This window comes from Myotis lucifugus, unplaced genomic scaffold (assembly GCF_000147115.1).
Source record: "Myotis lucifugus unplaced genomic scaffold, Myoluc2.0 scaffold_45, whole genome shotgun sequence".
NCBI lineage: Eukaryota > Metazoa > Chordata > Mammalia > Chiroptera > Vespertilionidae > Myotis > Myotis lucifugus.
Genome location: NW_005871093.1, coordinates 4741593 through 4769484, shown reverse-complemented (window position 1 = coordinate 4769484; position 27892 = coordinate 4741593). Strand labels below are relative to the sequence as shown.

The window sequence follows — 27892 nt, the reverse complement described above, 5'->3', positions numbered from 1 at the left end:
ATGTTAGTTGTGTCCTCTCAGAACAAAGAGCTAACCAAGGATTTTATTAGGGAAAATGCCCCTGTAAGGGAAAATGGAGGTGGGCGGAGCCTAGGAAAGCTGGGAGAGCCATCAGGCCATGATGCAAGTCTGACCCTAAGTGAGTGAGAGAGGCAGGGGAGGCTGGATAAGAGTCCTAGTGCCATACAGGCTAAGGAAGGCTTGGGAAGGGCACTGGGGAGTTCTCCAGCTAAAGCTGACGGTCAGAGGAGTCCACACCTCCCAGGAACAGGCCTGCCTGAGTGTGTGCTCCTGCCTTGCTCGGTCACTGGGAGCAGCTGAAGGGAAGCATGACCTCCGTGTAGACAGGATAGAGTTGATAGCCCAGCTGACTACTGATCGCATAGCTTTGACTACTTATATTCCCTGTAGCTGGAGGCCTTCGAGGAGCAGTCTTGTGGCTGCCACATTTTATCAGTTTCCCGCAGTACCCTCTATAAAACAGCCCCACAGAATGGTAAAACATCAACCACATTTCTCTGGAACAGTAAAAACGTTTCACAGACTGAATACAAGGCACATTCCAGGACAACCAAGTAACTTGAACTGGTCTTGGGAGTATATTCAAACTGGATTAGTTCCAGTTATCAAGCAATAGAAAGAGAATGAGAAAAAAAGGAAGCAACGGAGGAAAGAAATAGTTTTGTCTTCAGCATTTGGGACTAGTATTTGGGAACATCCTCATGGATCATAATGGGCTTCAAGAGATCCTGCCAGGCCATAAAGTCCAAACACCTTATTTATGGGGGAAAAATTCATTTAATCTATTAATTTTTTTTAACCTTCTTATTTTGGAGGTGAGATCCAGAGAAGGGAGACAATTTCCTAACACCATGTAGCAAGTCAGTAGCAGAGTCAGGACTGGAACCCAGGTCTCTACACTCTGAGTTATTCATTCATGAGGGTGTCTCTTGTTCCTGGCCGCATGCCAAACTAATACAAAATTGTTGAGGATTAACTGAATAAACTGAAGTTCCTGCCTTCATGGAACTTCAGAGGAGGTGCTGGAGCTGGATTTTAGAAGACGAGTAGGAGTTTGTCAGAATCTGCAGGGAGAGGAGGCAGTGGGCAGGGTATTCGAGGCAGTGGGCAAAGTAGGGAGGCCTGAAAACAGCACCGGGTTTCAAAATCACAAGTAGAAAGACCTGACTCAGGTGAAGTGCCAGGCTGAGGGTCGAGGTGAGGCCGGGGAGGACAGCAGGGAATCGCTGCAGGCCTTTGCGCAGAGAATGACAATATTAAGAGCTACATTCTGTCTCACTGTGGCTGGAGCACGGACTGCGTGGCTTGGTAGCTAAAGGGAGCAGGAATAGCTGCAACTAGGTAAGAAATTCCTAGGGACCGTGGCAACGGGAGTAAAACAGGGTAGGGGAGAGCCCTACACTGGAGTTTTGCAGAGTGGGCCACCCCTTAAGTTTTATTCTTGCTGATTGCTAAGAAGTGAAGGGCCTTGCAAAAAAATGAAAGCGCCCGCCGGAGCAGAAGCTCAGCAAACATGCATTGTGCGGGAAGGAAGTGAATTCAGGCCGCCTGCGGGAGCTCGGGCTAAGGCCACACACCAGGCGGCCAGGGCCCGGACCGGGTCCCACCGCCCGCTCACCTAGGCTCCCCGGGCACCCGGCTCCGCCCAACCCTCCCGCCACCCAGGAGCCAGGGCTGCCCTCAGCGCCTTTGCCTTCAGCCAATAGTAAACGCGGTCGCAGGTTCTTCCGCCGGGGCGTGGGGTCAAGGGTCACGCAAGATGGCGGCGCCCAGGAGCCGCTGAGGCGAGAAGCAGAGGATGGCACTGGCGGCGCTATCTCGGTCGGGGCGTGGGCTGCATGGGCTGGGGCCGGGGCCGGGGCTGGGGCGAGGGCACTGGACGGCGGCCTGGCGCTCGCGGAGCCGGCGCGAGGCGGCGGAGGCTGAGGCGGACGCGCCCGTGTTCCAGTACGTGGGCGAGCGCGCGGCTCGCGTCGACCGCATCTTCGTGTGGGGTTTCAGCTTCTCGGGGGCGCTGGGCGTGCCCACCTTCGTGCTACCCGGGCTCCCGGGCCCCGAGCCCCCGGTCCGGCTTGCGGGCCGCCCGCAAGGATTCCAGCCCCGTGCCGTTCCGCCTGGAGCTGGATCAAAAGGTGCGGGCCGCCACTCCCCTCTTCCCCCTCCCGAGGCACGGGGCCTCTCGGAGGAGTTAGCGACACGGGGTGGTCCCACTTCCGGAGGACGACCCCCGAGCGAGCAGTAGGCCCAGGCGGGGAGGGCGGTAGGGGCGCCGCCGACATTCACCGAGAGGCTGAACTGTGCCAGCTGTTGGGGCCCGCTCGTGTCTTTCGCCCGTCACCCCGGGAGGCGGGGCTGTCCTCCCAGTTAGACAGAAGGAAAGGGAGGCCCCACAGCTGGTAGGTGCACGTGCAGTGGGATTCGCACTGGGACCGAGACTCCAGAAGGTCCGAGAAAATATGGGCCAGCTGGAGTCGGTGAAGAAGGGAAAGGAAACGTTAGCTGGGGCGGGAACGGGAGTGAAGGGGGCGTGTCCGAACACACTAGTGATTCTCACAGGAGGCCTTCACGCATCTCGGATGGAAAAGATCGCAGCGAGGGACCGCTTCCGCCCCGCTTCCGCCCCGCTTCCGCCCGGCGCGTATCCCGGAAGCCAGCGCTCAGAGAAAGGGAGGCTTAGGGATGGATGGTTGTGGAAAGCCCGGTGGGGGATGAAAGAGAAGCAGGTTTAACCAGTTTGGCTCCTGACTTCTGTCAAGGATAACAAACGATTTTTTAATGGAAAAGAGGAGCTCAAGATAAACAGGGAATTTAAGCTCACGGTGAATGAAAAGTTGGGTTGTTTACTTCTTAATACTGAGTTGTAATTGATGTATTCTGGCTATAGGTCCTTAATCACATATAGGATGTGTGCAGATATTTTCTGCCAGTTTGTGGCTTTTTAAAAATTAACAGTATGTTGCGGTATTAACAGTATGCGTTCTTAAATTGAATAAGTTACCGGTCATAAATTGCTGAATAAAACTTGATATCACAAATTGGGAACTCTTTTTCAGATTTCATCAGCTGCTTGTGGCTATGGATTCACATTGCTGTCCTCGAAAACCAAGGATGTTACGAAAGTTTGGGGTATGGGCCTCAACAAAGATTCTCAGCTTGGATTTCACAGGAGCCGGAAAGATAAAAGTGAGCGTTCTCACCTTGGCTTCTTTCTGCTGTAACTAGTCTGAGAGCTCCCTTTGGATTTTCATGTGTATCTATATATATCTATATATATAAAAGGCTAATATGCTAAGTGTCCCTCTGAGTGTGACTGGTCGCTATGACATGCACTGACCACCAGGGGGCAGACGCTGTGACTCGCACTGGCCATTTACAAAGAAACAGCACCGTGGACCTGGTGCTGACAAAGCAACACTTGGCTTCCCCCCAGTGGGACACAGGCCCCAACACCACCCTGGAGTGACAGCCCACCAAATTGCAGCCGACGCTGCCAAGACCCCATGGCACAAAATGTGGCCCACAGCTCAGCCCAGCCCAAAACGGTGGCTGTGGGTGCCGGGTAATGATGTCATGTAGCAACGCCTGGCTTCCTCTCCCTAGCAACGACTAGCCTCCTTGGAGTTTCTTCAGCCCAGGAACACGACTTGCTTTATAGCCAGGTGCAAACATTTTACACTTTAACCAAATGTCTGTGAAGCATTTTCCCATGCCTCATCTCATTTGATCCTCAGAAGTCCTGGAGTAGGTAGATAGGAGACTTGGTAGAATCCTATTTTCTTTTCATTAGCTGGAAAATGGAGATTTAGAAAGTTTAGAAACTTGACCGACTGAAAAGAAGTAAGAAATGGTGCACCTTGAAAATGACTTCAGGTTTTCTGAATACAGTCAAACACTGCTGCAGTAAAATATTTTACCCTTTGTTCTCCCTGCATGATCTACAATAATAATCTGCTTCGTGTTGATATTTACTGCTGTGTTGCTGACAGTTACCTGAAAGAGAAGTTGGGGTGCTTCACTGGGCTGGAAAAAGTTTAGCTACATCAGAAATCAGTTCTAATTAAGCAAGTTTATTCTATCCTATATAACAAAAGGCTAATATGCAAATCGACTGAACGGCAGAACGACTGGTCTTTATGACATGCACTAACCACCAAGGGGCAGACACTCAATGCAGGCTGGACTGAGGGACCGCCCCTCCCCCAAGTGCATGATTTTCGTGCACTGGGCCTCTAGTATATATATATAAAAGGCTAAGTTGACTTGCACATGCGTGATACATATAAAGCACGCATGTGTTTTGATCTGTCATTGTCGATTGTGAATTTGGTTGACACTTATATTATAGAGAAAGGGCGAATAGCGATATTAAAATATTTCTTCTAATTAATATCCTTTCAGTGTGTGAATCTGTGCACCGGGCCACTAGTCATTACATAAACCAAAGCATAACAACAAAATAGATGCAGTCTTGAAGGATGTTGTTTGAAATCATTTGGGCTAGATTGTTTTTCAGCCTCTTTGGTGTAATTAAATTGAATCTTTAGGCAAAAAGGCATTTGCTGATAAGTGGAGATGTTCCTTTTTGACCCCTAAGAGATGACCTTTCTTTCCTATCTTGCAGAGAGCCTGCAATACTTTACAGTACCTAGGATATGGTCTGGGGGGTGGGGGGGGGGAATTCAATTAAATCCTTAAGATGGAGTCTTTATTCCAGTTGTTTGAAAGTTGGATTGTAAAAAATTATTTATAATGACATTATAAAGAAGTTATTTATAATGACATTCTTAAAAGTACACATTAGCCAAATAGTATTTTAAGAACAATAAGAGACATTTTTTAAACTAAGGGAGAAATTACCTAGATATACATATTAGAACAGACCTTTTTGTTCATTTTTTTCTGTTTTCTCATTCATATACAAATAGGTATTTTATTTTGATTACAGCATGTTTAATTTTCTGCCTTTTTTCCGCTTAATTTTATATCAGAATTTTTGTTTAAGTTAGTATTGAAGTCTTATCAGCTGTAAGATGTGACATTACATTTTTTATACCATTAAGAACAATTTTAGATATATGCAGAAATGGACAGAGTAGAGTAATGCATCCTGTGTACTGTCACCAGCTTTGGCAGTCATCAGCTCATGTTAGTCTTGTTTTATTAATTTCCACCACCTTCCCCTCAATACATTTGAAGCAAATCCTAACGTTATTGATTTCATTCATAAATATTTCAGTACATATCTAAAAAAGTAAGGACTCTTTAAAAGAAAGTAAAACAACATTGTCACACCTAAAAATAATTAACAATAGCCCTGGCCAATGTGCTCAGTGGGTTGGAGCTTCGTCCTGTACACCGAAAGGTTGAGGGTTCAATTCCCAATCAGGACACATACCTAGATTGTGGGTTTGATTCCTGGTCAGGAGGCAACTGATCAATGTTGCCTCCCTCTCCCTCCTTTCCTCCCTCCCTTTCTCTAAAACATCCTCAGGTGAGGATTAAAAAAAAGGAATATATTTTTAAAAATTAATAATATAATTCCTTAATATCATGAAATATCTAGATAGTGTTCAAGTTGCTAGTTGTCTCACAAATGTCATTAAATTTTTATTTTAAAATTTTATTTGAGTCTGGCCTGTGTAGCTCGGTGATTGAGCATTGACCTGTGAACCAGGAGGTCATGGTTTGATTCCGTCGGGCACATACCTGGGTTGTGGGCTTGATCCCCAGTAGGGGGCATGCAGGAGGCAGCTGATTAATGATTCTCTATCATCATTGATGTTCCTACCTCTCTCTCCCTTCCTCTCTGAAACCAACAAAAATACATTAAAATTTGTTTTATTTGAATCAAAATCCAGATAAGATCCAGCCATTGCAATTGGTTGATAAGACTTTTGAAAGTCTTTTAAATCTGTTTTAATCTTTTTCCTTTGATATTTATTTATTAAAGAAATCAGGTTGTTTATCCTATAGAATTTTTCAGTTTGGGGTTTGCTGCCTGCATTTCCACTTAACATGATCCTTTATATTTCCTGTCAACTGGTAGTTGGATCTAGAGCCAGATGCCCTATAAATGTTATGTATTTACAGCTTCCTGGCCCTTAGGGGTCTATACAGATAGTAGTGGGGCATGTTAGTCTCTTCAATATTCTAAAGTACTGAATCTTTTCAGCTAATAAGGCTGTATAAACTAACAACATTGTCTAGTTTCTTTGATTTTTGCCTAGAGTCATATAATTTTACTGTGATAAGCATATTATTCCATGCTGATCAAAAACTGTCTGAAAATTATATTAGCCACTAATGAAACAAATAGGCAGGTCTATTGCTATAACAGTAATCATTTATTTGGTAGGCAAATTTTTTTTTGTTTTTTTCCCTCTAAATATATTTTGATTGATTTCAGAGAGGAAGGGATTGAGAGAGAGAGAGAGAGAGAGAGAGAGAGAGAGAGAGAGAGAGAGAAACAAACATTAATGATGAGAATCATTGATCGGCTGCCTCCTGCACACCCTCTACTGGGGATTGAACTTGCCACCTGGGTATGTGCCCTGACCACGAATCTAACCGTGACCTCCTGGTTTATAGGTTGACGCTCAACCATTGAGCCATGCTGGCCAGGCAGGCAAAATCTTTTTTAGCATGGGGTTCAAAAGAGAAAAATAGAGTGGTTATTTAGTGGGGTATAAGTTGAGGAGTAGTACATTTGCAGATTTTCTCCTTAACTCCAGCCTACATTTTAAATATTCAAAAGCCCATCATTTAAAACCTACAAGAGGAATTCTTTACATAAACCAATCTGGCTTCTTTAGTAGGATTGTAAAGAACAGTAAGGTTCTTCTGTAGAATGACTTCTAAAAAATTTCTCCTCTTATTGGAACATTAAAATTTTCTTCTTTGTGTAATTCAGAATCCTAAAGGCAGTGTAGAATATATGATGAAAAGTCTGCTTTCCACCTCTGTCCTCCCAGCCACATGTCCCTGAAGACAGCCTGTGAGTGGTTGGACTAGGTCGGCAAACTCATTAGTCAGCAGAGCCAGATATCAACAGTACGACGATTGAAATTTCTTTTGAGAGCCAAATTTTTTTTAAAAAATATATTTTATTGATTTTTTTACAGAGAGGAAGGGAGAGGAACAGAGAGTTAGAAACATCGATCAGCTGCCTCCTGCACAACCCCTATTGGGGATGTGCCCGCAACCAAGGTACATGCCCTTGACCGGAATCGAACCTGGGACCCTTCAGTCCGCAGGCCAACGCTCTATCCACTAAGCCAAACCGGTTAGGGCAAGAGCCAAATTTTTTAAACTTAAACTATATAGGTAGGTACATTGTTATTAATTTAATTAGGGTACTCCTAAGGCTTAGGAAGAGCCACACTCAAGGGGCCAAAGAGCCGCCTGTGGCTCGCGAGCCGCAGTTTGCCGACCATGGGACTAGGATCACTCTTGAGACCCCCTTCCAGTCCTGACATTCTAGGATTCCATGAATCTGAAGAACTGATTTAATTGGGGGTGTTACTTTTTAGTTTTTAGGTTATCCTTCTACAGTGATTTAATGTATATGCAAGTAAATGCATCTACGTATTCTTTTTGCTTCCTCTTAATATAACAATGTTTATTGTTGTTCACTGAGAAGTTTTAGTGGGTATTTCAGGAAGAAAATGCTTTTACTTTCCTTAAAAATTCAAATGGTATTGAAAGACTATTATGCTTTTCAATAACCCAATGTGTAATGGAGGCAATGGGATGCAGTGGGTTGGGAGTTGGGGACCAGTCCTAGCTTGGCTACCAGTTTATGTGCCTTGAGTAAGTCATTCCCATGTCTTACTGAGTGAAAATGAGGCCGTTCAATGATACGATTTCTAATGCTGGAAGTGCTGTGACTCTCAATCAGTGTAATAAACCCGGTTTTTGTTTCAGCGAGGGGATACGAGTATGTTCTGGAGCCCTCACCGGTTCCACTGCCTCTGGACAGACCTCAGGAGACACGGGTGCTGCAGGTCTCTTGTGGCAGAGCCCACTCGCTTGTCCTCACAGACAGTGAAGGAGGTAAGGACTAATGGAGGAGGGGGACTTCTTTCTTTCTTGCCATTGGGCCTAAAGTGGCTCATTTGATTGAGCCAGGTCTGTTTAGTGAAGCTGTTGGCATTTCCTGAGCAGATCAGTAGGATGCTCAAGAGAGCTGTATTGGGCAGACCTTGCTATATCTTTTATGCTCTCTGCTCTCTGTGGTTCTTGGAAAATCTAGGTTATCTATAGGTGTGACAACACACATCAGGCAGCCTTACCACGGCCTCTCCCTTCCTTTGTATAACTCACCGAGCTGGGCTGCTTCTGAAAGAAGTCTGTTTGCTAAACACTTCTTCCAGGTGGTGGGGCCTTTTAGTGTCCAGGCTTCTGGGTAACCCCCACCCTCTCCAGAACAGCAGTCTCTATGGAAAGGCCAACTTGACTAAATTTTTCAAATTTCATTTTCTGGCTAAGTGTGCTTTGTAGGAAAAGGTGAAGAGAGTGTTTAGGAGCTTTTTCAAGAGGAATTTTTGCATCAAGGGCAACCTAGTGACAGGTTTAAGAAATGGTGGTGCTGAGGCCTTCACAGGAGGTGCTTACCTTGTGTAAGGTGGGATTTCTGAGAGGTGGAACTAGGGCCCAGAGGGGAGGGCAGAAAGGACAGTAAAGGTGGCACACACTGCTGTGGCAGGTCTAGACCCCAACTTGCCTGTGGCTCTGCCTGTACAGGATGCGAATGTTGGAGAAGGAAACGAAATGGCAGCTAGGGTGAGTGGTTGGACTAGGATCACTTTTGAGACCCCCTTCCAGTCCTGACATTCTAGGATTCCATGAATCTGAAGAACTTATTTAATTGGGTGTGTTACTTTTTAGTTTTCAGCATGGGAAACAATTCTTATGGGCAATGTGGAAGAAAAGTGGTCGAAAATGAAATTTACAGGTAAGTTCCTGCTATCCCTTTCCCCAGTTGTGTTAAACATTAAACATTTCTTGAGTGATAGATCCACAGAGCAGTAAGAGGGTTCCTCATGTGTGTGAGGAGCAGTGAGAACTCACTGGAAAGCTGTGGGGAAGATTGTTCCATTGCAGGTTGAGCGCCATGCATTAGCTAGGTGGGAGGGGAGGGCGCATGAGCATTGATTGTGATGTGTAGAAGTTTTTTAAATTAGTTTTGTATTTTTAACCAAATTGATTAACTTAAAAAATTCCCCTCTATTTCAGTCTTACTCATTTAGTTTAAAAAAAACAAACACAAAACATTTTCCCTCTAGTTCATTGCATTGTGCTGGTGGTTCTGAATACTACCAGTCTCAACTCTGGCAGCATATGAAAATCATCAAAGGGTTTTGTTTGTTTTGTTTTACTTTCACACCTTGGCCTAATTCTGCCTTATATTTGACCTTGAAAGTTTCTCTATTAGTTACTATATGTGGGGGCCACAGTTAAGGGTGACAGGGGAGGGGCCAGAACCCCACAGTGCTTGACATGAACATACCTCTTGCTTCTCCCCAAATTGCTCCTGGTGTAGTGAAAGTCACAAGGTCCATAGGATGCAGGACTTCGATGGACAAGTGGTCCAGGTAAGAGGCATGGGCTGAAAGCCACTCATCCTGCTCCCTGGGGCACTTTGAAAGGGGGAGAGATGGGTGGCGTGATGGCAAACTTGGTAGGCGGATTTTCTGAATTAATAAATCATTCAGTAAAAATTACTGCTTGCTTACTGTAGCCACAATTCGCAGTAGATCGCCAGCAGACAAAATTTAATCAAGTTTGGGGGATAACACTCTAGTCTGAGACACAGGTTAAGAAAGCTAGCTATATCAGAGCACTGTGTATTAGAGCCTGGCTTTATGTTATTCCCATTCCTGACGTCGTGCCTGGCACATGGTCGGTACTTATAATGAATACCCAAATAAGTGAACGTATACAGAAAATGCTATAGAAGTAGCAGAAGGGGAATTGTTAAGTCTAGCAGGGGTGGAATGGAAGGGAAAAAAGGCACCATGGGGGAGGTAGCAGAGGAATTGACCAGGTAGACTGGGGAAGGATGGGAGGAAAAGTTTTCTGGCAGAGGGGAGGGAGCAGCTGGAGGCTGACTGCTGAGAACGTGCTGAGAACATGCAGTGGGGCTGGAGTTTGGTATGCTTATGGGAGAGTGGTGTGGGATAGGCTGGAAGACAGGTTCAGAGTGGACAGTGCGTGGTCTTGAATGCCTTGCTAAGGAGTTTAGACTTCATCCTCTTGACAGTTGGGGCCTATCAAAGGGAGTGACAGCCAAATCAATATCTGTTTAGAAAGGTAACTTTGGCCATGGTATGGAGTAGAGGGGCGAGGAAGGGATGAAGGTCACTTGGGAAGCTGTGGGGAGAAGGGATGGTGGGAGACAGATAAGGAGAATTGACTAGTTTGGGCCTTGATTAGCGGGGCAGGGAGCGTGCTAGAGGGAGCTGAGCATGATTGCATAGGCAAATGACTTGGCTGCTCATGTTCTCAACCTAGATAGGGACCTATTGGAGGAGGGGCAGGCGTGGGTTGGCTGGGAGAGGGGGTGCCCGGAGGAGTGAGAGAGTGGATTTGCAGTGGAATGTAGTGTTTCAAAGTCACAGGGATGTAAGTTTAACTCCTTGCTTCTCCACATATTAACTGGGTGACTTTGGATAAGTTACCAAACTTCTCAGAGGTTGTTTCTTACTGGGTGGTCTTGGTTATTGACTTAGCACAAAGTGCCTGACATATTAAGTGTTCAATAAAGAGTGCTTTTCATTAGACAGTTAGGAAAATAGGTCCAAACTCAGTAGATTTGTTGGGACTGGAGGTAACAATGCGGAGGTGACAGCGAACGCCTTGGGAATGGATGCAGTCTCCTGGGAAATGTGAAGGCAGGAGAGAAGAGGGCAGAGGACAGAACTTTGGAGGAGTCCACCACTGAAGGGTAGGAAGTAGAGGCTTAGAGAGGCAGAAGGGGAATAGTGAAGAGAAAGGCTTTTGGAGGAGGGAGCGGCTCCTCAGGTGTGGAGGCAGTGGAGGAGCTCTTAGGCTTGTTCCTTAGGACACCTGGCACTTTACTTTAGCAAGAGCAGTTTCAGTGGAGTGGGAGACTGCCAAGTGCAGTACATTGAGAATGAATAAGAGATGGAGACAGTGTGGGGCATCCTCCCTGGCTGGACCCCGTCTGCTTGGTGCTCCGGAGCGGTAGGGAATGCTACTGGCCTTCAGGTCCATTGACTGGGATGCTGGGCTTCGAAGAATTCTCATCAACCTTACCTCTGTTTGTCTGATAGGTCACCTGTGGTCAGGACCATAGTCTGTTCCTAACGGATAAAGGAGAAGTCTATTCTTGTGGATGGGGTGCGGATGGGCAAACAGGTATTGTACCTTTCACCCCGGGGGATAGTGCAGTATGGCATTGTGAGCTGTAGGGTTCTCATAGGCTAGAACCCATCTTCCTTAATTTGACTCTTACTTCTCTTAATACCTCCTGGGGAACAATAATCGTTTCTCCTGTCCCGGTTCCCATAGGATTGAATTATAAAGAATTGGATAGAGGATTGGAGCCACTTCTCAACAAAGGAGTTCTGAGCCTTGTAAAGAAACAAGTGCCGCCTAAAAGGAGCTCCATTTTAACTGAGTTCAGAAGAATATCATTAAGGGAGGAAGGAATGAGGGATAAGCTTTCACACCTTGTATATGTAATCTTTTTGTTTTTGAAATTTATCTGAAGGGTCCTTAAATTTAAGATTTAAACCTTGTTTAAATTCTCAGTAATCCTACCCCTACCATCACCAAATTGTCTTTGTTCCGTCTCATGTTTTCTTCCAGTCCTTGTTCATATAAGTATATCTTTTTATGTTGTAATGATAGCATTGGTGTGATTTTTATGTTTGTTTTATCATTTAAATTTATATAAAATAGTTTTTCATGTTAATACAACTTTCATAGTTACGGCTCCATCTGAACCATTTCGAGATGTACAGTTCACTGATATTAAGTACATCTGCATTGTTGTGCAACCCTCATCACCATCTATTTCCAGAACTCTTTCATCTTGTTAAACTGAAACTTTATTATACCCATTAAACAGTAACTCCCCATTCTTTCCTCCTCCCAGCCCCTGGCAACTGTTGTTCTACTTTCTGCCTCTATGAATTTGACCATTCTTGGTGCCTTGTATAAGTGAATCATACAGTATTTGTTCTTTGTGTCACTAGCTTATTTTACTTAGCATAATGTCTTCAAAGTTCATCCATTGTGTAGCATCTGTCAGAATTTCCTTTCTTTTTAAAGCTGGATAATTTTCCCTTGTATGTATATAACACATTATGCTTATCCATTCATCTGTTGATAAACACTTGGGTTGCTTCTACCTTTTAGCTATTGGAATAATGTTGCTGTGAACATAGGTGTACAAATATCTCTTTGAGACCCTGCTTTCAACTCTTTTGGGTATATACCCAGAGGTGGAATTGCTAGATCATATGGTAATTCCAGGTAAAAATTTTTGAGGAACTGCCATACTGTTTTGCACAGTAGCTGTACCATTTACATTCCTACCAGCAATGTATGAAGTTCTACTTTCTCCACATCCTCCCTAACATTTGTTATTTTTGTGTGTTTTTTGTACTAGTGGCCATCCTAATGAGTGTGAAGTGGTATCTCATTTGTGATTTGCATTTCCTTAATGATTAGTGATTTGAACATCTTCTCTTATGCTTATTGCTTGCCCCTTTGTATATTATCTTTGAAGAAGGTCATTTTTTAATTGGGTCATTTGTTTTTGTTGTGGTTGTTGAATTTGTTGTATATTCTGAATATTAATCTCTTATCAGATATTTGATTTGCAAGTTTTTCTCCCATTTTGCCTTTTTACTCTGTTGGTAGTAGCTTTTGATGCCAGTATGACCCTGCTTTGAGCCCCTGGAAGCCAGAGTCTGTGGTTTAGTGTTTTGCCTCCCTATGCTGCTCAGGGATTACCAGGGATTACCCTCCATTGAAGTGCTGATAATGACAGTGTCCTTCAGGCAAGCCCTGTGTTGTCCTGTTTACTGTTTACCACGCTGATTTGCCTGTTTCTGTTTACTTTTTTTGGGTGGCTGAACTGTAGAGATTTCCTTGATTTTTCCAGCAAGCTCAGCAGTGCATTAGAAGTTGCTCGTTTTAATATATGCAAGGTCTCATATGTTCATTGTATAGTGGGCTTTCATCTTGAGAACTTTTCTAACTTGAATTGGACCTAGAAAAGTCCAGGAGTTTTCATATGATCTAGTTACAATGATGCCTTTTTCTGCCTCTGAGAGCACATGGAGACGGAAGTTGCCTGGCATACAGAGGAACAGTTAGGGTTTTTGATATTTGTAAAGAGCTCAAAATGTGTTTGGCATATAGTAAGTCTGTGTAAGTTGTAGAATAAATTATTAAAAGTATTTTCTATTGTATTAGGTCTGGGTCACTACAATATCACCAGTGTACCCACCAAGCTGGGTGGAGACCTTGCAGGAGTGAAGGTGGTCCAGGTTGCCACCTACGGTGATTGTTGCCTGGCTGTGTCGGCTGATGGAGACCTCTTTGGTTGGGGCAACTCTGAGTATCTGCAGCTGGCCTCTGTCACGGACTCCACACAGGTATGAGGTCGCTTATAGCATGGTGCTGGGAGGGTTGTAAATATAGCGTGTTAATGACATTTCTAAGAGGTTCTTCACCAAAGTGTGATGTATAAAGTGCTAGGATGTTAAGACCTAACCTGTTGTAAGACTGCCTCTTCAAGGCTCTAAGATCTTTAGAAAAAAAAAAAAAAAGAAATATATATATATATATATATTTTTTTATATATATATATTTTTTATATATATATATATTTTATATATATATATATATATATATATATATATATATATATATAAAAGGAAAACTAAGATCAGCTAAGAGATGAAAAAATGCATTCTCTGTGGTCTGGCTATATATATATATATATATTGATTTCAGAGAGAGGGAGAGAGAAAAACATCAGTGACGAGAGAGAATCATTGTTCGGCTGCATGCCCCCTATTTAGGATTGAGCCCGCAACCAGGGCATGTGCCCTGACAGGGAATCGAACTGTGACCTCCTGGTTCATAGGTTGACACTCAACCACTGAGCCACACCAGCCGGGTAAGGTTCCAAGTTCTTGACAACTTCATTGGAGCCCAGAAAGAAAGCTTAAGTGCAAAAGCCATTTTTTTAATCAATACTTTGATGAGATAGTCCTGGTTTAGGGCAGTATTTTAGGTATGCCTGGATAACGAGGCTATTTACCTAAGTTCCTACAATGTCACACTATTGTTGTGTTTTGTTGCAGTGTAACATATGCCCCAAAAGCACACAGATCGTATGCATGCAGCTCGATTAAGACACCTGTGCAGCTCCACCTAGGTCAAGTAGTAGAATACTAGCAGCCCTTCAGAAGCCATGCCTGCAGTCTCTCCTCACCACTAGCCCATCCTTCTCACTGAAGCAAGCCACCATGATTACAATCCAGTAGAATTTTAAATGTTTTATTAAGGAAAAATTCGAATTTAAACAAAAAGTAGAGCTCACTGCTTAATTAATCTTTATATACCCATTACACATGTTCAACAATTACCAACTAATGGCCCATTTAAAAAATTGAGATATAATTCACAATTTTAAAATATATAATTTAGTGGTTTTTAGTATAGTCACAAGGATGTGCAACCATCACCACTATCTAATTCCAGACATTTTCATTAACCTCATCTGCCCCCCTAATAGACCCCTCCCCCCAAAAAAAAGCCCATACTCCCTAATGGCCAATTTTGTTGCATCTATAATTCCATCTACTCTATCCTAGGATTATTTTAAATCCTAGGTATCATATTTCTTTTATAGAAGTTTCAGTATGTATCTCTAAAAGATAAGGACTATTTAAAAAACATACTACATTCTTTAATATCAAAGTTTGACAAATACAGAAGGTTGTGTTTGTTTTTTTCTTCAGAAGGGGTTTTAAATATATGTTAATGATAAACTTGCACAAAGGAAAACTAAGATCAGCTAAGAGATGAAAAAATGCATTCTCTGTGGTCTGGCTCAGTGGCTAGAAGTGGTTGCAGATTTGGCTCTGAGTTTCCTAGTAGCCAAAGCAGAGAGAAAACGGTCAGTGAAATGATTCATTGTTTCTATAAAATAAATAGCAAACAAAGTGTTCAGGAGAAGTACTGCTCTTCCTAATGCCAAGGCCTGAGGACAACGTCTCTCTGGCCTTCCTGTGGGGGACAGGTCCAGGGTCCTGTCATTGCTGCATAACAAATGACCCCGACACTTAGTGGCTTAAAACAACACACATTTATTACCTCACAGTGTCTGTGGAGCAGGAATCTTGGGGTGGCTTACCTGGGTCTTCTGGTTCTGAGTCTTTCAAAAGCCGCAGTCATCTTAGGGTTCACCTGGGGAAGGCTCTGCTTTCAGGACCACACCGGGGTTGCTGGCAGGATGCAGGTCCTTGTGGACTATTGGACTGGGGCCTCACTGCCTTGCTGGCAGTCAGCCAGCTCAGAGTTATTGGCCAAGCCCCCATGGTTCCCTGCCACGTAGGCTTTTCCATGTAGTCACTCGCAACATGGCGTCTGGCTTCATCAGAGTGAGCACATGAGAAGGCGAGAGAGTGCCAGTGAGACCGAAGCCAGTGTTTTATCACTTCATCTTGGCAGTGACTTTCCCTCCCTAATGCTGGTGTTCTGCTCATTAGAAGCAAGTCAGGCCCGAGCCAGTTTGGCTCAGCAGACAGAGCATTGGCCTGTGGACTGAAGGGTCCCAGGTTTGATTCTGGTCAAGGGCACGTGCCTGGGTTGCAGGCTCGGTCTCCAGTAGGGGGCGTGCAGCAGCCCATCAGTGATTCTCTCTCATCATTGATGTTTCTATCTCTCTCCCTCTCCCTTCCTCTCTGAAAAAACACACACAAAAAAACAAAGAAAAAGAAGAAGCAAGTCAGTAGGTCCAGCCCCCACTCAGGGCAGGGATTACACATGGGTGCGAATAGGAGGGGCCTGGGATTATTAGGGGTCACAACCCATCACAACCAAGATTCTTTACTGTGGTCTAAGCCTCATCCTGTCAGTGACAACAGTGGTATGTTCCAATGGCTCTGTGCGAGAGCATTTCTCAGTACTTGCCGAGGGCCTCGTGCCAGGGCACGGTGAGGTAAAGCAGCTCTCTGAGAGCCAAGCAGCAGAGGCCCAGCCCCATCCTGACAGCTCCACTTTATCTAGGCCTGCGTTTTCTGGGTTGGTAAGCTCCTTTATTCCTTTGGAGTCAACTTAGGGACTGTTATCTTTCAGCTGTTTCCGTTTGAAAGTGAATCTATGAAGATTTGTGGCTCTCACTGAAGCACTTACAATCTATCTTTCCAAAGTTATTTCTCAGTAGAGGCGCCAAGACCAAATCCTGCTGGAAGGCGAAGCTGGCCACATTTCACTCTCCAAACCCCTGACCCTCCCATCTCTCACTCTCAGCAGATCTTGCCTCCTGTTTAATAGAGAAAACAGATGCTATTGGATGAGATGCCCTCAGTTCCTGCTATGGCTCACATACACGTGCCTGTGTCTGTACCACCCTAGACCATTCCTTTTCCAGCGGTGAGGAGGTGTATCTCTTCCTGCTGAAGCGGATTTTTCTCTCTCTGTCCTGGATCCCATCGTCTTCCACCTTTTCAGGAGCCATCCTCTATCTGCTGGGCCTTCTTTCCTAAAACTTTACCCTGTCCTTCTCTGCTGGTGCCTCCATCAGTCTTTTCACCTGACTTGTATGTCTTCCATCTTAAAGCCCTAGGTGGCTCCTCCATTTCCTTCCATTCTCCCCATCCCTACCCCTTTGCTTTACCTCCTGCTTCTCAGGAGCTACATTGACTTACTATCTGTTTCCTCATTGTCAGTCCATTCCATTTAGTTTCCACCCTTATGAGTTTGCTGAGTGGCTCTTGATAGGGATACCAGTGACATCCATGTTGCTAAGAATAATAATAAAGAATCTAGAGAACATTTCCACTATGTATCTTTCTTGACTTCTCAGCAGCATTTGACATTGACAGTGACATCTTTGTGAAAACCATTTTTCCTTTTGCCCTATGACTAGACTCTTCTAGTGCTCTCTTAGCTTTCTCGGTGTCCCTTTCTGGCCTCATTTTTTAAAAAAAATATATTTTTATTGACTTCAGAGAGGAAGGGAGAGGGAGAGAGATAGAAACATCAATGATGAGAGAGAATCATCGATCGGCTGCCTCCTGCATACCCCACACTGGGGATCGAACCCACAACCGGAGCATGTGCCCTGACCAGGAATTGAACAGTGACTTTTTAGTTCATAGGCCAAAGCTCAACCACTGAGCCATGCTGGCCAGGCCCTTCTTGGTCTCATTTACTGGGTCTCTTCTTGTGCCAGGCCTTTAAATGTTGAAGATCCTCATGGCGTGGATTTTGCTCTTCTTTTCTCCATAGTCCCCCTTTAGAAGATCCTAGCCATACCCATGGCTGCACTTACCATCTGTGCTTACCCATCAGAGTTCCAGACATCACTAAGTAGCACTTGACATTTCCACTTGGTCATCTCTACACACTGCGAGTTCAATACATTCAAGAGTGAACTCATGCTCCTCCCCACGCTCTGGTCCTTCTCCACTGCTACCTAAGTCCACGATGTTTCTTCCCCTCTAGAAATTCCACAGCATCCTGCATGATCCGGCCGCCCTCTCCCTACTGGCATCTTGTACTGTGTGTCCCCTTTCCCCCGCCCGTTTCCCTGCTTTAGCCACTCTGACCTTGTTTAACCTCCCTGAATGTGCCATGCTCACCTCATTCCCTTTACACATTCCATCTCCCCTACTTGTAATATCCTGTTCTTCTCCCCTCCCCTAGTTACCTCTACTCATCCTTCAGATAGCAGGAGAAAAATGAAGCCTTCCCTGACTGCTCCTCCCCACAAACTAGGTTGGTCTCCCTGACATTCATTCTCAGAGACCATGTACTTTCCTTCATTGCATTGAGCACAAATTACTTTTATGTTAATTTAGGCTGGCAGCTGCCTCCTCCACTAGACTAAGAGAGGGACCAGGTCTCTTGTTCCTCCTCATCCCTAATACCTAATTAGATAGGTAGCATATGTTCAATGTTTGGGAAATACTTGTGGGATGAATAAATGAACTGGGACTTATACACTCTGTACACAAGACCAGATTATTTCCAAGTTCTCACTGGTTTGTGTTCCTAACAGTGTGGACCCTTCCTTTGATTTAGGTGAATGTCCCGCGGTGCTTACCCTTCTCAGGAGTGGGCAAGGTGAAGCAGGCTGCATGTGGTGGCACTGGCTGTGCTGTGTTAAATGGTGAGACCCTCTTGCAGAGTCGCTGGGCAGCTCTAGGTGGGTTGCATAGAGAAAGGTCGGTGTCCATTGGACTCACAGGCAGCAGACCTTGGCCTGAGGAAGGGAATGTGGCCGGGGGGAGGAGGGGGCGGGAAGATCTAGTTAGATTGAGTTCAGCTAATAGAGGGTGCGGTGACATTCTTGACAGAAAGATAATAGCCGTGATATATAAGTAGACAGCACAGAGCTTAGTAATTCTGTAGCAGACCTCTGAAATGGAGAGTGAACTTTCTCCCTGTCCCTTAGCCTGGGCCAGAGACTCCAGCCTTCTCCAGGGAGGCTGCCAGGAAACAAAGGCAGAGCGGAGAAGAGCCTTAGGGTTGAGATACTGAGATCCATGCCTCTCGGATTAAACATCTGGTACCACTGATGAGTATTAAACTTTTTATAACCAAAAAATCATTTCTAGAGTTTTAGGAATCTGCCCAAAAGTTGTTTAGTTACTTGGCTTGGTCTTTTGATCACTGCGAAACACAGAGCTGTTGGGAGAAACTGTCCTTCGAGGGCTCTCCTGTGTTCACATGGGCTTTCTGGGTGATTTATGGATTGGTCCTGTCCAGGTTACTTTCAGGATGTAGGAAGTTTGTATTCTGAGATTGGTGAGCTGGCTAGACATACTCCACAAACAAGAATTTGAAAGAGGAGAAAAGAAACATGAAATATCTGTCAGCCTGTTCTTGCCAAGCAAGGAGGGGAAAAATGCATGTGGATGTAATGCTTCTTGGTGGTGCAGTTTGAATTTCTAGTGAGTGAGGGCTGCTCTTGGTTTGACTTACTGACCGTTGTTTTTCCTGTAATGTAGGAGAAGGACATGTTTTTGTCTGGGGCTATGGAATTCTTGGGAAAGGACCAAACCTAGTGGAAACTGCTCTTCCAGAAATGGTTCCACCCACTCTCTTTGGCTTAACGGAGTTCAACCCAGAAGTCCAGGTTTCCCGCATTCGATGTGGACTCAGCCACTTTGCTGCCCTTACCAGTAAGTGACCAAGCCATGCGGCCCCGGAGACTGACAGAGCTTCACTCTCTCAGGTTCACCCTCAGACTGTGGCAGCTCTCAGTTTCCATCCATCCAGCGGTGCGGTACCCTTGTACGGATAATTAAAGAGAGCGGCTAATCCAGAAGTTGTTTGGCCTGGGGTTGTATAATGTGTATCTTTTTTTCATCCTGAAGTTTTGTCTTGGTTCATTTGGTTTGTGGTCAGGCTAATGTGAAAGTGAGTTTTCTCAAGAGGATGCCAGTTGGTGGTAGGAGAGGGGACCCGTGAGTGTGTTGGGGTTTGGGGGAAAACCAGCAGAGGTTTGGCAAATCCATGGTAGATAATTAGGAAATGAATGTGTGGGGCTTAATCCCACTGCCTGACGAAGCCCAAACCCCAATCTGACCCAGGAACGTGGGATGGCAAGGGGCAGACTTGTAAGACTGTCCGTGGTTTTGTGGAAGTAAATCTGCCCAATTTCTCCAAAGTGCTGGGGGAGAGAATGATCAAAGAGAAGGCTGAAATGGAGATTTTTGCAAAGGTTTGCCAAATGACACAGCCATAACATATCCAGTTACTCTGCAGACCTCTAGAATGTGTGCTTTTCTTGATTACATCTCCTGTTCCACCACAGTGACTGTTGGTTCAATTTGTTCCTCTTTAGTTGACTTGAATCATCAGACTGTATTAATTTAATTTCATTTTGTGATTCTCAAGCAAATTCACTATTTCCTTGTCTCATGGTAAGTAATTGTTTTCTTTTAAACATCTGGCTGGGACAGTCAGTTCGGGTCATTCTTGTTTGTGTGCTCTGGCCCCATGCTATGTGAGGACTGCTCCAGATGATCACCATTCAGGATTGTCTGAGCACCAGGCTTCGGGGCTGCAGTGCGGACCATTGTGCTGGTGGTCGGAGTCTTGCCTGACTGTGTGCATTAAAGCACCAGGTGGTAGCAGCGCTGATGGGTGGAGGATTGCTCACTGCCACTCAGGCAGAGTCAGCCACTGCCATTTGCAAATGAACCTAATTCCTGGGAGTTTTTAAAAGCTACTTCAACTTAGTAAATAAGAGTCATTGTGGACTAATTCTGGAGGTGTCAGTGATCTATTTTCCAGACTGTTCTAGGTATGCGAAGCCACATACCTGGAAACCCACATGAAGTGTTCCCCTAGAGTAGACTCTTTCTGTTTGGTGTCATCCGTGTGGCCATTTTGGGTCACACTGAAATGAAATCCCTAGATAGCTTTCCCCCAAGTGCCAGTGACGGTCCCTCAGTAGAGAACATCAGAGCTTGGGTTTCTCCCCTGACTGTATGCTCAGCATTTGCAGAGGCCAGCTGGGAGTTGGGATTGGTTGGTTTACCCTGAAGTCTAACAGTTTGGGACCAGACTGAATTGTTCTGTTAAACACGTAAAATCTGAGGCTGGAGGACAAGGGTGTTGGACAGACCAGAGGGGCTCTGACAGCTTGTAACGAAAGGATTCCTTATTTAATCAGCCCAGATTATTTTGGTCCTGGCTTTCCCCTGCCTTTTCTACTTCTGCTTGCCAGATGTGGGGGAGCTAAATAGGGCCGCTGCGTCAAGGAGTGCCCAAAGCTGATGGGGATAGAAGTCAGAACTGAAGGCTGGTTGTGGGAGGCTGCCCTGCCATGTCTGGGTCCTTTCCTGGAGGTTGACATTCCCAGAGCCCCGGTCTAGGTGCAGTCCCCTGGGCTATCTCTATAACAGCCTCTCGGACCTTTTCCTTCTTGGTACTGTTAGTGTGTAAGCATGTATGTATTGGTTTGATCATTTGTTTATTTCTAGCTGTTCAACTAGTCCCATGAGGACAGGAACCAAGCATGTGTAGTCACTGTCCTGTCCCACCTGCTAGCACACAGACCTAGACCTGGCCCATAGAGGTACCCAGTCACCATGTGTCACTCACTTGACATGCGGAAACCCAGACAAGGAATGGCAATCTTCCTACTTTGAGGATGCTCGTATTTCAGGATTTGTGGAAGCAAGGTTTAGTTGGACATAGCTGTGGGTGAGGGGCCACATGGGGTGCGAGCAGAGTGGTCTGTGCAGGAGCCTCCTTGGCCCTCTGCTCCACGCACATTCTCATCTCCCACATGATGGACACTCTAAGTCTGGGCTTGGACATGGTTTTGGTATGGGGCAGTATACTTTCCCTTCAAAAGGAAGCATTACTTGTCTGGTAGAAGTTGAAGTTTAACATTGGGCTCTGTCTGTACCAGGTTCTGGAAAACCTGTTCTCATGACCCTTCCTCTTCTTGGAGACTTGGCCTTGGCCTAGTCCCAACCAAGCCACCATTTTCCTTTCTTTGCAGACAAAGGAGAGCTGTTTGTTTGGGGCAAAAACATCCGAGGGTGCCTGGGAATTGGCCGCCTAGAAGACCAGTATTTCCCATGGAGGGTAAGACTGGGTTGGGCGGGCTTGCGGGCGGGCTTGCAGGCGGGCCCACAGGGCAGATGCACCTGATGTGGCAGCAGCGCTCCAGCACCGGGTCCCCAGGACTGCCTCCCCCTTCCGGGTCCCAGCTGCCCTCGTCCTGCTCTGTGGCATCAGGTGAGGCCGCAGAGCCAGCGCCCAGCACCAACTTCTCTGGCTGTGGGCTCATTGCCCTTTGCTCCTTCCTGTGGCCTGTTGAGTGAGCAGTGGGAGGAATGGCCTGTGTGGGTTCCATCCCTTGGTGCTCTGTAAGAAGCCTCATCGGAGGCTGTCCTTGGGGATGTGGAGCAGGAAACAGAAGCACGCCTCAGAGAGGAGCTAGCTGCAGGCCGGGTGCCGCGAGGCTCCGATGCTGACAGGGAGAGGTTTGAAATGGAGAAGTTGGCATGCCAGGAGCTGTTTGCAGAGGCCTGTGCTGAGGAATGTTTACAGTGAATTTAAAAGAAAGCCGGATGTTTAATATTTAGAATGCCTGACCACAGGCACCAAAGTGAAAAAATAAAGGTTTTTCTTAGGGGGAAGATGCAATTAGACAAAAAGGCTCATTTCAAAATTAAAGGAGAAAAAGTTCTTTCTTCAATTGTAGTTTATCTTAGTGTTGTTTACTAGGTTTTTTAAGTTCTAAAAAAAGCTATTTTTTTGAATACAGAACATATGTCCTTGTTCAAAGTGTATTATGAAAAATCAGTTTCCCATGTCTTATCCCAGAGGCAGCCACCAGAATTGGTGTCTGATGTTCCCTCCAGAGACAGTCTCTGCCTATGGAAGTGCGTGTGTGTATGCGTGCATGCGCGAGCGTGCACATGTCTAAGTATTTAACAAGTTTGATTTTAATAATGTGCTTTGAAATTGTGTAAAATATCTTTTGAAAACACATGTAAAAATGCAAAAGAAATGAACTAAGGCTTTGTCCAGAACTCACTGCAGAAGGTTTTGAGGCTCTTTGTTATTTTAGGGCAGTGATGGCGAACCTTTTGAGCTCGGTGTATCAGCATTTTGAAAAACCCTAACTTAACTCTGGTGCTGTGTCACATATAGAAATTTTTTGATCTTTGCAACCATAGTAAAACAAAGATTTATATTTTTGATATTTATTTTATATATTTAAATGCCATTTAACAAAGAAAAACCAACCAAAAAAATGAGTTTGCGTGTCACCTCTGACATGCGTGTCATAGGTTCGCCATCACTGTATTAAGGGCTTGTTTCCACTGGCCCTCCCCTCGGCTGCTGACTCTCCTGGTCCCTGTGAACTTGGCAGGCCCTGACTCCTTTATAAAAACAGTAGGTGTAGTTTCTAAGAGAATAGGTCAAAATTGAGACTTTGAACTTGTTAGAAAAACTGGTTGTGGACCAGAGTTGTCCCTGAGCTGGCTGGCGCTCCCTCGCTTATTCCCTGAGCTAGGAAATGTCATCATGTGTGAGGAATGAAGAGGCAGTTGACGGATAGTGGATGGTACCGCAGGTAATGGAAATGCCGATAATGTGATTTAAACATCCTGCTTGTTTTCTTGGTAGTTCCTCACTGCCCTCTCTCGAACCCCACCAAAAGGCCTTTCTGCAGGGGAGCTTAGGAAACAGTAAAGCACCTGGGGTTTGGACGAATGACTGCTGTGACGAGGGGCTCCTCACCTGCCTCCATTTCCTCCAGATTAGAGTGAAGACGTGGGACAGCCATAAACTGAGATTTGAAATCTGATAGCATGTTCCTTATTGAAATGGCTGGGCCAGGCCTCGGGCCCTGCGGTGAAGCTGGAAGGAGCAGGCTGCTGGGGGCTGACACCACTTGCCACTCAGAGCAGACCCCCCTTCATTGACTCATCACCCATCAAACCTCCCTTTGGAATGTTGTTCTCTGCATCTGTACCATCAGCAAAGGGACACTTGGCTGCTTTCTTGCCAAACTGTTGTCCTCCTTCTTGTACATTTGTTGAGCTGTTTGTGGATGGGGGAGGAGAGAGCTTGAAGAATGGTGCTGAGATCTGGTGACCTGGCCTTTCCACTCTGCAAGCTTGAGGTGCAAGGCTGAGGCTTGGGACAAAGGTGGTGGCAGGAACCAGGTTTTGGATCAACCAAGCTGGATTCCTTAAATATTCAATTTGTCTGTTGTTGGGTAGCTGGACCTTCTGTCTGTTCTGTTGTATTCACTTAAAAAAAATTACAGGAGGTTTTTAAGCTGTAAAGCACTGTATTTTGTTATTAATCTTCAGTGGGGGCTGTGTTACATCATTTAAAAAGGATTCCAAGAGAGAAAAAGGAAGAGTAAAGTCTTATTTATAGCGCCTACAAGGCACTAACTAGTTGTTCTTGGACTCACAGAAGCTGGGCTTCTCCCTCAGTTTGTAGGCCCATGTAGTGACATCAGAGCCCCCTGATTTAAACCTCTCCTTCCGAAGCTTTCCAGGATGTTTTCCTGCTGCAGGCGGTGCTGCCCCCTCGCCATGACTCCTCTGGTCAGTACCAGGCTGGGTTTGGGAGCACAGGCTGGGAAACCCTCCAGCCTTCAGGCCTCCTCCTTACACGGCCACCTCGGGGGAGAGGTGCACTGTGGCAGCTGGCGCCCTGGGGCAGTGCCTCCTTGCCGGTCAAGCTCTCTTCCTTTCTCAGCCTGCTCGCTTGTGCCAGGAAGGACATTTCAGAAGCAGCCAAGTGGGAGCAGCAAGTCTGCTGGGCCCGGCCACTGCCCAGGGCAGTGCTCTCAGCCTTCCCGTGTCTTTCACCTGCTGGGCGCTTGTCTCAGGAACGTGTCCTTGTGGAGAGAGATGTTCCTACACTGAGTTTGCTCAAACCTTTCAGTCACTCAGGCTAACGGTGCTTTTGGTTTTTAGAACTGTTTCCATTTGCAGTAATGTTGTGAGCGTAAATTGGTTTAGAATAGAAGCTCCTTTTAACCTTGACAAGGACAAAAATAAAACATGGCTGAGGGCATTCTTTTTCTGGACTCGGTTCAGAGAGACTGCAAGTGACTGCTTAATGGGGCCCCCACTGCGCCACAGAGAGGGGGGCCTCCGAGGCCAGGCCATAGTCCCTGCGAGTAAACCAAGGCAAGCGGTCTACTCTGCCTTGGGCACTAATGGCCAGAGCACTTGGGGAACAAGGACAGAGGTGGTAACTGCAGTAGCTGGGCTGCAGGTTAGTGTGGAGAGGGGCACTTCCCCCGCCCACGGTGGTCAATGAAATGTGCTCTAATGGCCCTGGGGGGTTGCTAAGAGTTCGCCTGCGCCTGGTCACCACAGAGGCGGCATGCTTTCCCCCGCGTCCCTGGCCAGCCTGGAATGCTTTCTGCATCTCCGAGCCTTTGCGATGAGCTGGGGCAGGGCTTCTTGTTTGTTTAGTGATTTCTCTAATAGGCTTTGCCAAAGACGTTTGTTTAGGGAGGGAGGGAAGGGGAGCACAACTTGGTTACTAGCGTCCATTTGTTTGTGGCCAGGAGCCCTTAATGGACTTGTCTCTCCATGCCAAAGGCGCCAAGCTGCAGGGTCGGCAATGCTGCCTCTGGGCTTTTAGGCCAGGCCATCTGGAGTAGGCCTCTCCCTCTTAAGCTCAGTAAACTCCACAGGCTGTTACTGGTCCCCTTCCAGCTGTACACTGCCCACCCCGGCAGGATGGCAGGATTCGGATCTGGTCAGAAAAGCAGCATCGCATTGTAGCTGAGGGCTGAGGAGTAAGTGGTACAGGTGCACTGTCCTAAAACTTGCCATCTAAGAAAACAGTGTACGTGGCATTTGCTTCTCTCTGCACCAAGTAGAAAGTGCCCCTTTTCTGGAGAACTGGGGTGGCCATGTGGGTATGGAAATCCTTGAGTCGTGGACACACCCATTTCCAAGGCCAGGCTGTGAACAATGAGTCATTTTAAAGGCAAACAGGCAGGCCCTGGCCAGTGTTGCTAAGTGGTTAGAGTGTTGGCCTGTGCACTGAAGGTTTGCAGGTTTGATTCCCGGTCAAGAGCTCATACCTGGATTGCAGGTTCCATCTTGCACATGTGGGAGGCAGCCAATTGATGTGTCTCTCACATCAATGTTTCCCTCTTTCTCTCTCTCTCTCTCCCCCTCCCTCCCTTCTACTCTCTCTCTCTAAAAAAAAATATCCTTGGGTGAGGATTAACATAAATAAATAAATAAATAAAGGCAGAGGCTGCTGTTACCTTGAGAGTCGGGCCTTCCTGTGCCGAGTGTTGTCAGCGTGGATGGGCAGTGTCGGCAGGACTGCTGGCCAGGCCTTGGGCGCCTTCTGAGACACAGTCAGCGTCCCTCCTTGAGGGTGACAGGACTCACGTGCCCGTGTCTGGAGCTGGAGCTGGGGGCAAAGTGGGTAAAGACCCGGGGCCCGGGGCCTAGTTCCCAAAGTGGACCTGAGAGCAGGAGAAAGGGTTTTTCTGGCCGCTCTAGTGAGCCACGGTGGTGACACTAGGAAAGGCTACTCAACACCTGGCCGGAGAACAGGGTTGCCCTCTGGCGGGGTCACACTCACAGGGGACTGACCTCTGTGGGATGTCACTCAGGGTTCGTGCTTGTGCCCACAGCGGCCTCTTGGGGGCTGGACAGTAACGCCCACTGACCAGGTGGGGAGTTCAGATGGCCTTTCCGTGGTGATTGCGTTTGCTCGGCCCAGCAGACCTGCTATGTAGGTTGTAAGTGTCCCCATTTATCACCCAGAGGAGGGAGCCAAGGTTCAGAGAGGCTAAGTCACCTACCAGGATGCAGGGCCCGGATCAGGCCCAGCTGGGGCCACCTCCAAGCCTGTCTATCCCCCAGTTGGCCATTTCCCTTCACTGTGTGCTGGCTCTTGTTTTTCAGGTGACGATGCCTGGGGAGCCCGTGGATGTGGCCTGTGGTGTGGATCACATGGTGACTCTGGCCAAGTCATTCATCTAAATCTCCTGCTGACCCAGGTGAGCCTGCCCTGGCCTCAGACCCACTTGGATTGCTCAGCAGAGGCAGCCCGCGGGGTTGATGGGGCTCAGAGAGGACCAGAGCCCTCCATGAAGTGTGACACTCTCTCCTAAAGCCCTTAGGAGGTGCAACCTGAAGTCCGGAGATGTGGTCCCTGCTCCGGTGAGACCTGCCAGTGCAGCACCTCATGGCTGCCTTTATCGGGCTGGTCCGCAGGAAGATGGGCCCCAGGCCCTGCGGCCCCAGCGTGGTGAGGATCATTAGAATGTCTCGGCTCTTTCCTGGGAGCAGAGGATGGCCTCTGGTGTCACGTCTGGCCCGAGAAACTGGTCTTCACAGATATTTGCTCATGATATGCATTTTGTTTGATCTTGAAAGGAGCCTGACAGAGTGCAGTGCTCAGGAGGCTTCTGCAGCCCCTGGAGCACAGCAGAGGTAGGGTGAGCGTGTGTGGGCATGGGGCAGTCCAGCCTGACTGAGGGAGCCGGCTGGCTTCGGCCTGGGGTTTTCATTCAGGTCTCCCCTCCCAAAGTGGACCCTGAAAGCCAGCTTGCTGGTGGGACATGCTGAAATCCTTTGCTTGGATTGGGGTTCTCCCTGAAAATATAGTGGGTGCCAGCTCGGCACCCCATGGGCTCATGGCTGTCATCAGCGTCGTAACCATTCTCACTGCCTGGCTGGGAGAAGTGGTGAAGCCCCCTCGGGAAGAAGATCGAGGCCAGATTCTTGTGGCTGAGGGCTCCGAACACATCCGCAAAAGCTTGGCTGCAGTGCCAGTCCGGGAGAAGAGATCCAGAAATTGGGGAAAACAAAGAGTAATGTAACTTGTCTTATTCTTTAAAAAAATATTTTAAAAACCTCTTTTGGAATAAAGTCTATTTTCTGCATTTTTATTCTTAAGAGCTGGAGAGGTCTTTTTATTTTACTTGCTCATTTATAGAGATTAGCTTTCAAAAACAAGGCATTTGATAAAGAGGCTACTAGATGCCAGTGAAAAATACGGTAGAAGACAGTCCTGTTTGAAAACTATTTTCTAAACAGTCTACTCCCACAGTTCAATTGGAAGAAAATAATGAAGTATAAAAATACTGATAATCCAGTTAAGTTATTGGTTATAGATAACT

At 46.4% G+C, this 27892-nt stretch overlaps 1 protein-coding gene across 1 annotated transcript; it reads left to right on the top strand.

The window, feature by feature from the left end:
* The first annotated feature begins 1819 nt into the window (after nucleotides 1-1819).
* Nucleotides 1820-27668, top strand: RCC1L (RCC1 like). The gene is given in 13 exon segments (XM_006088225.3): nucleotides 1820-2065; nucleotides 2067-2153; nucleotides 3075-3204; nucleotides 7945-8073; nucleotides 8908-8974; nucleotides 9563-9614; nucleotides 11316-11400; nucleotides 13471-13652; nucleotides 18316-18403; nucleotides 19245-19418; nucleotides 21755-21840; nucleotides 26673-26767; nucleotides 26884-27668. Coding segments are annotated over 12 exon segments (1404 nt in total). The 3' UTR covers nucleotides 26751-26767; nucleotides 26884-27668.
* The last annotated feature ends 224 nt before the right edge of the window (nucleotides 27669-27892 follow it).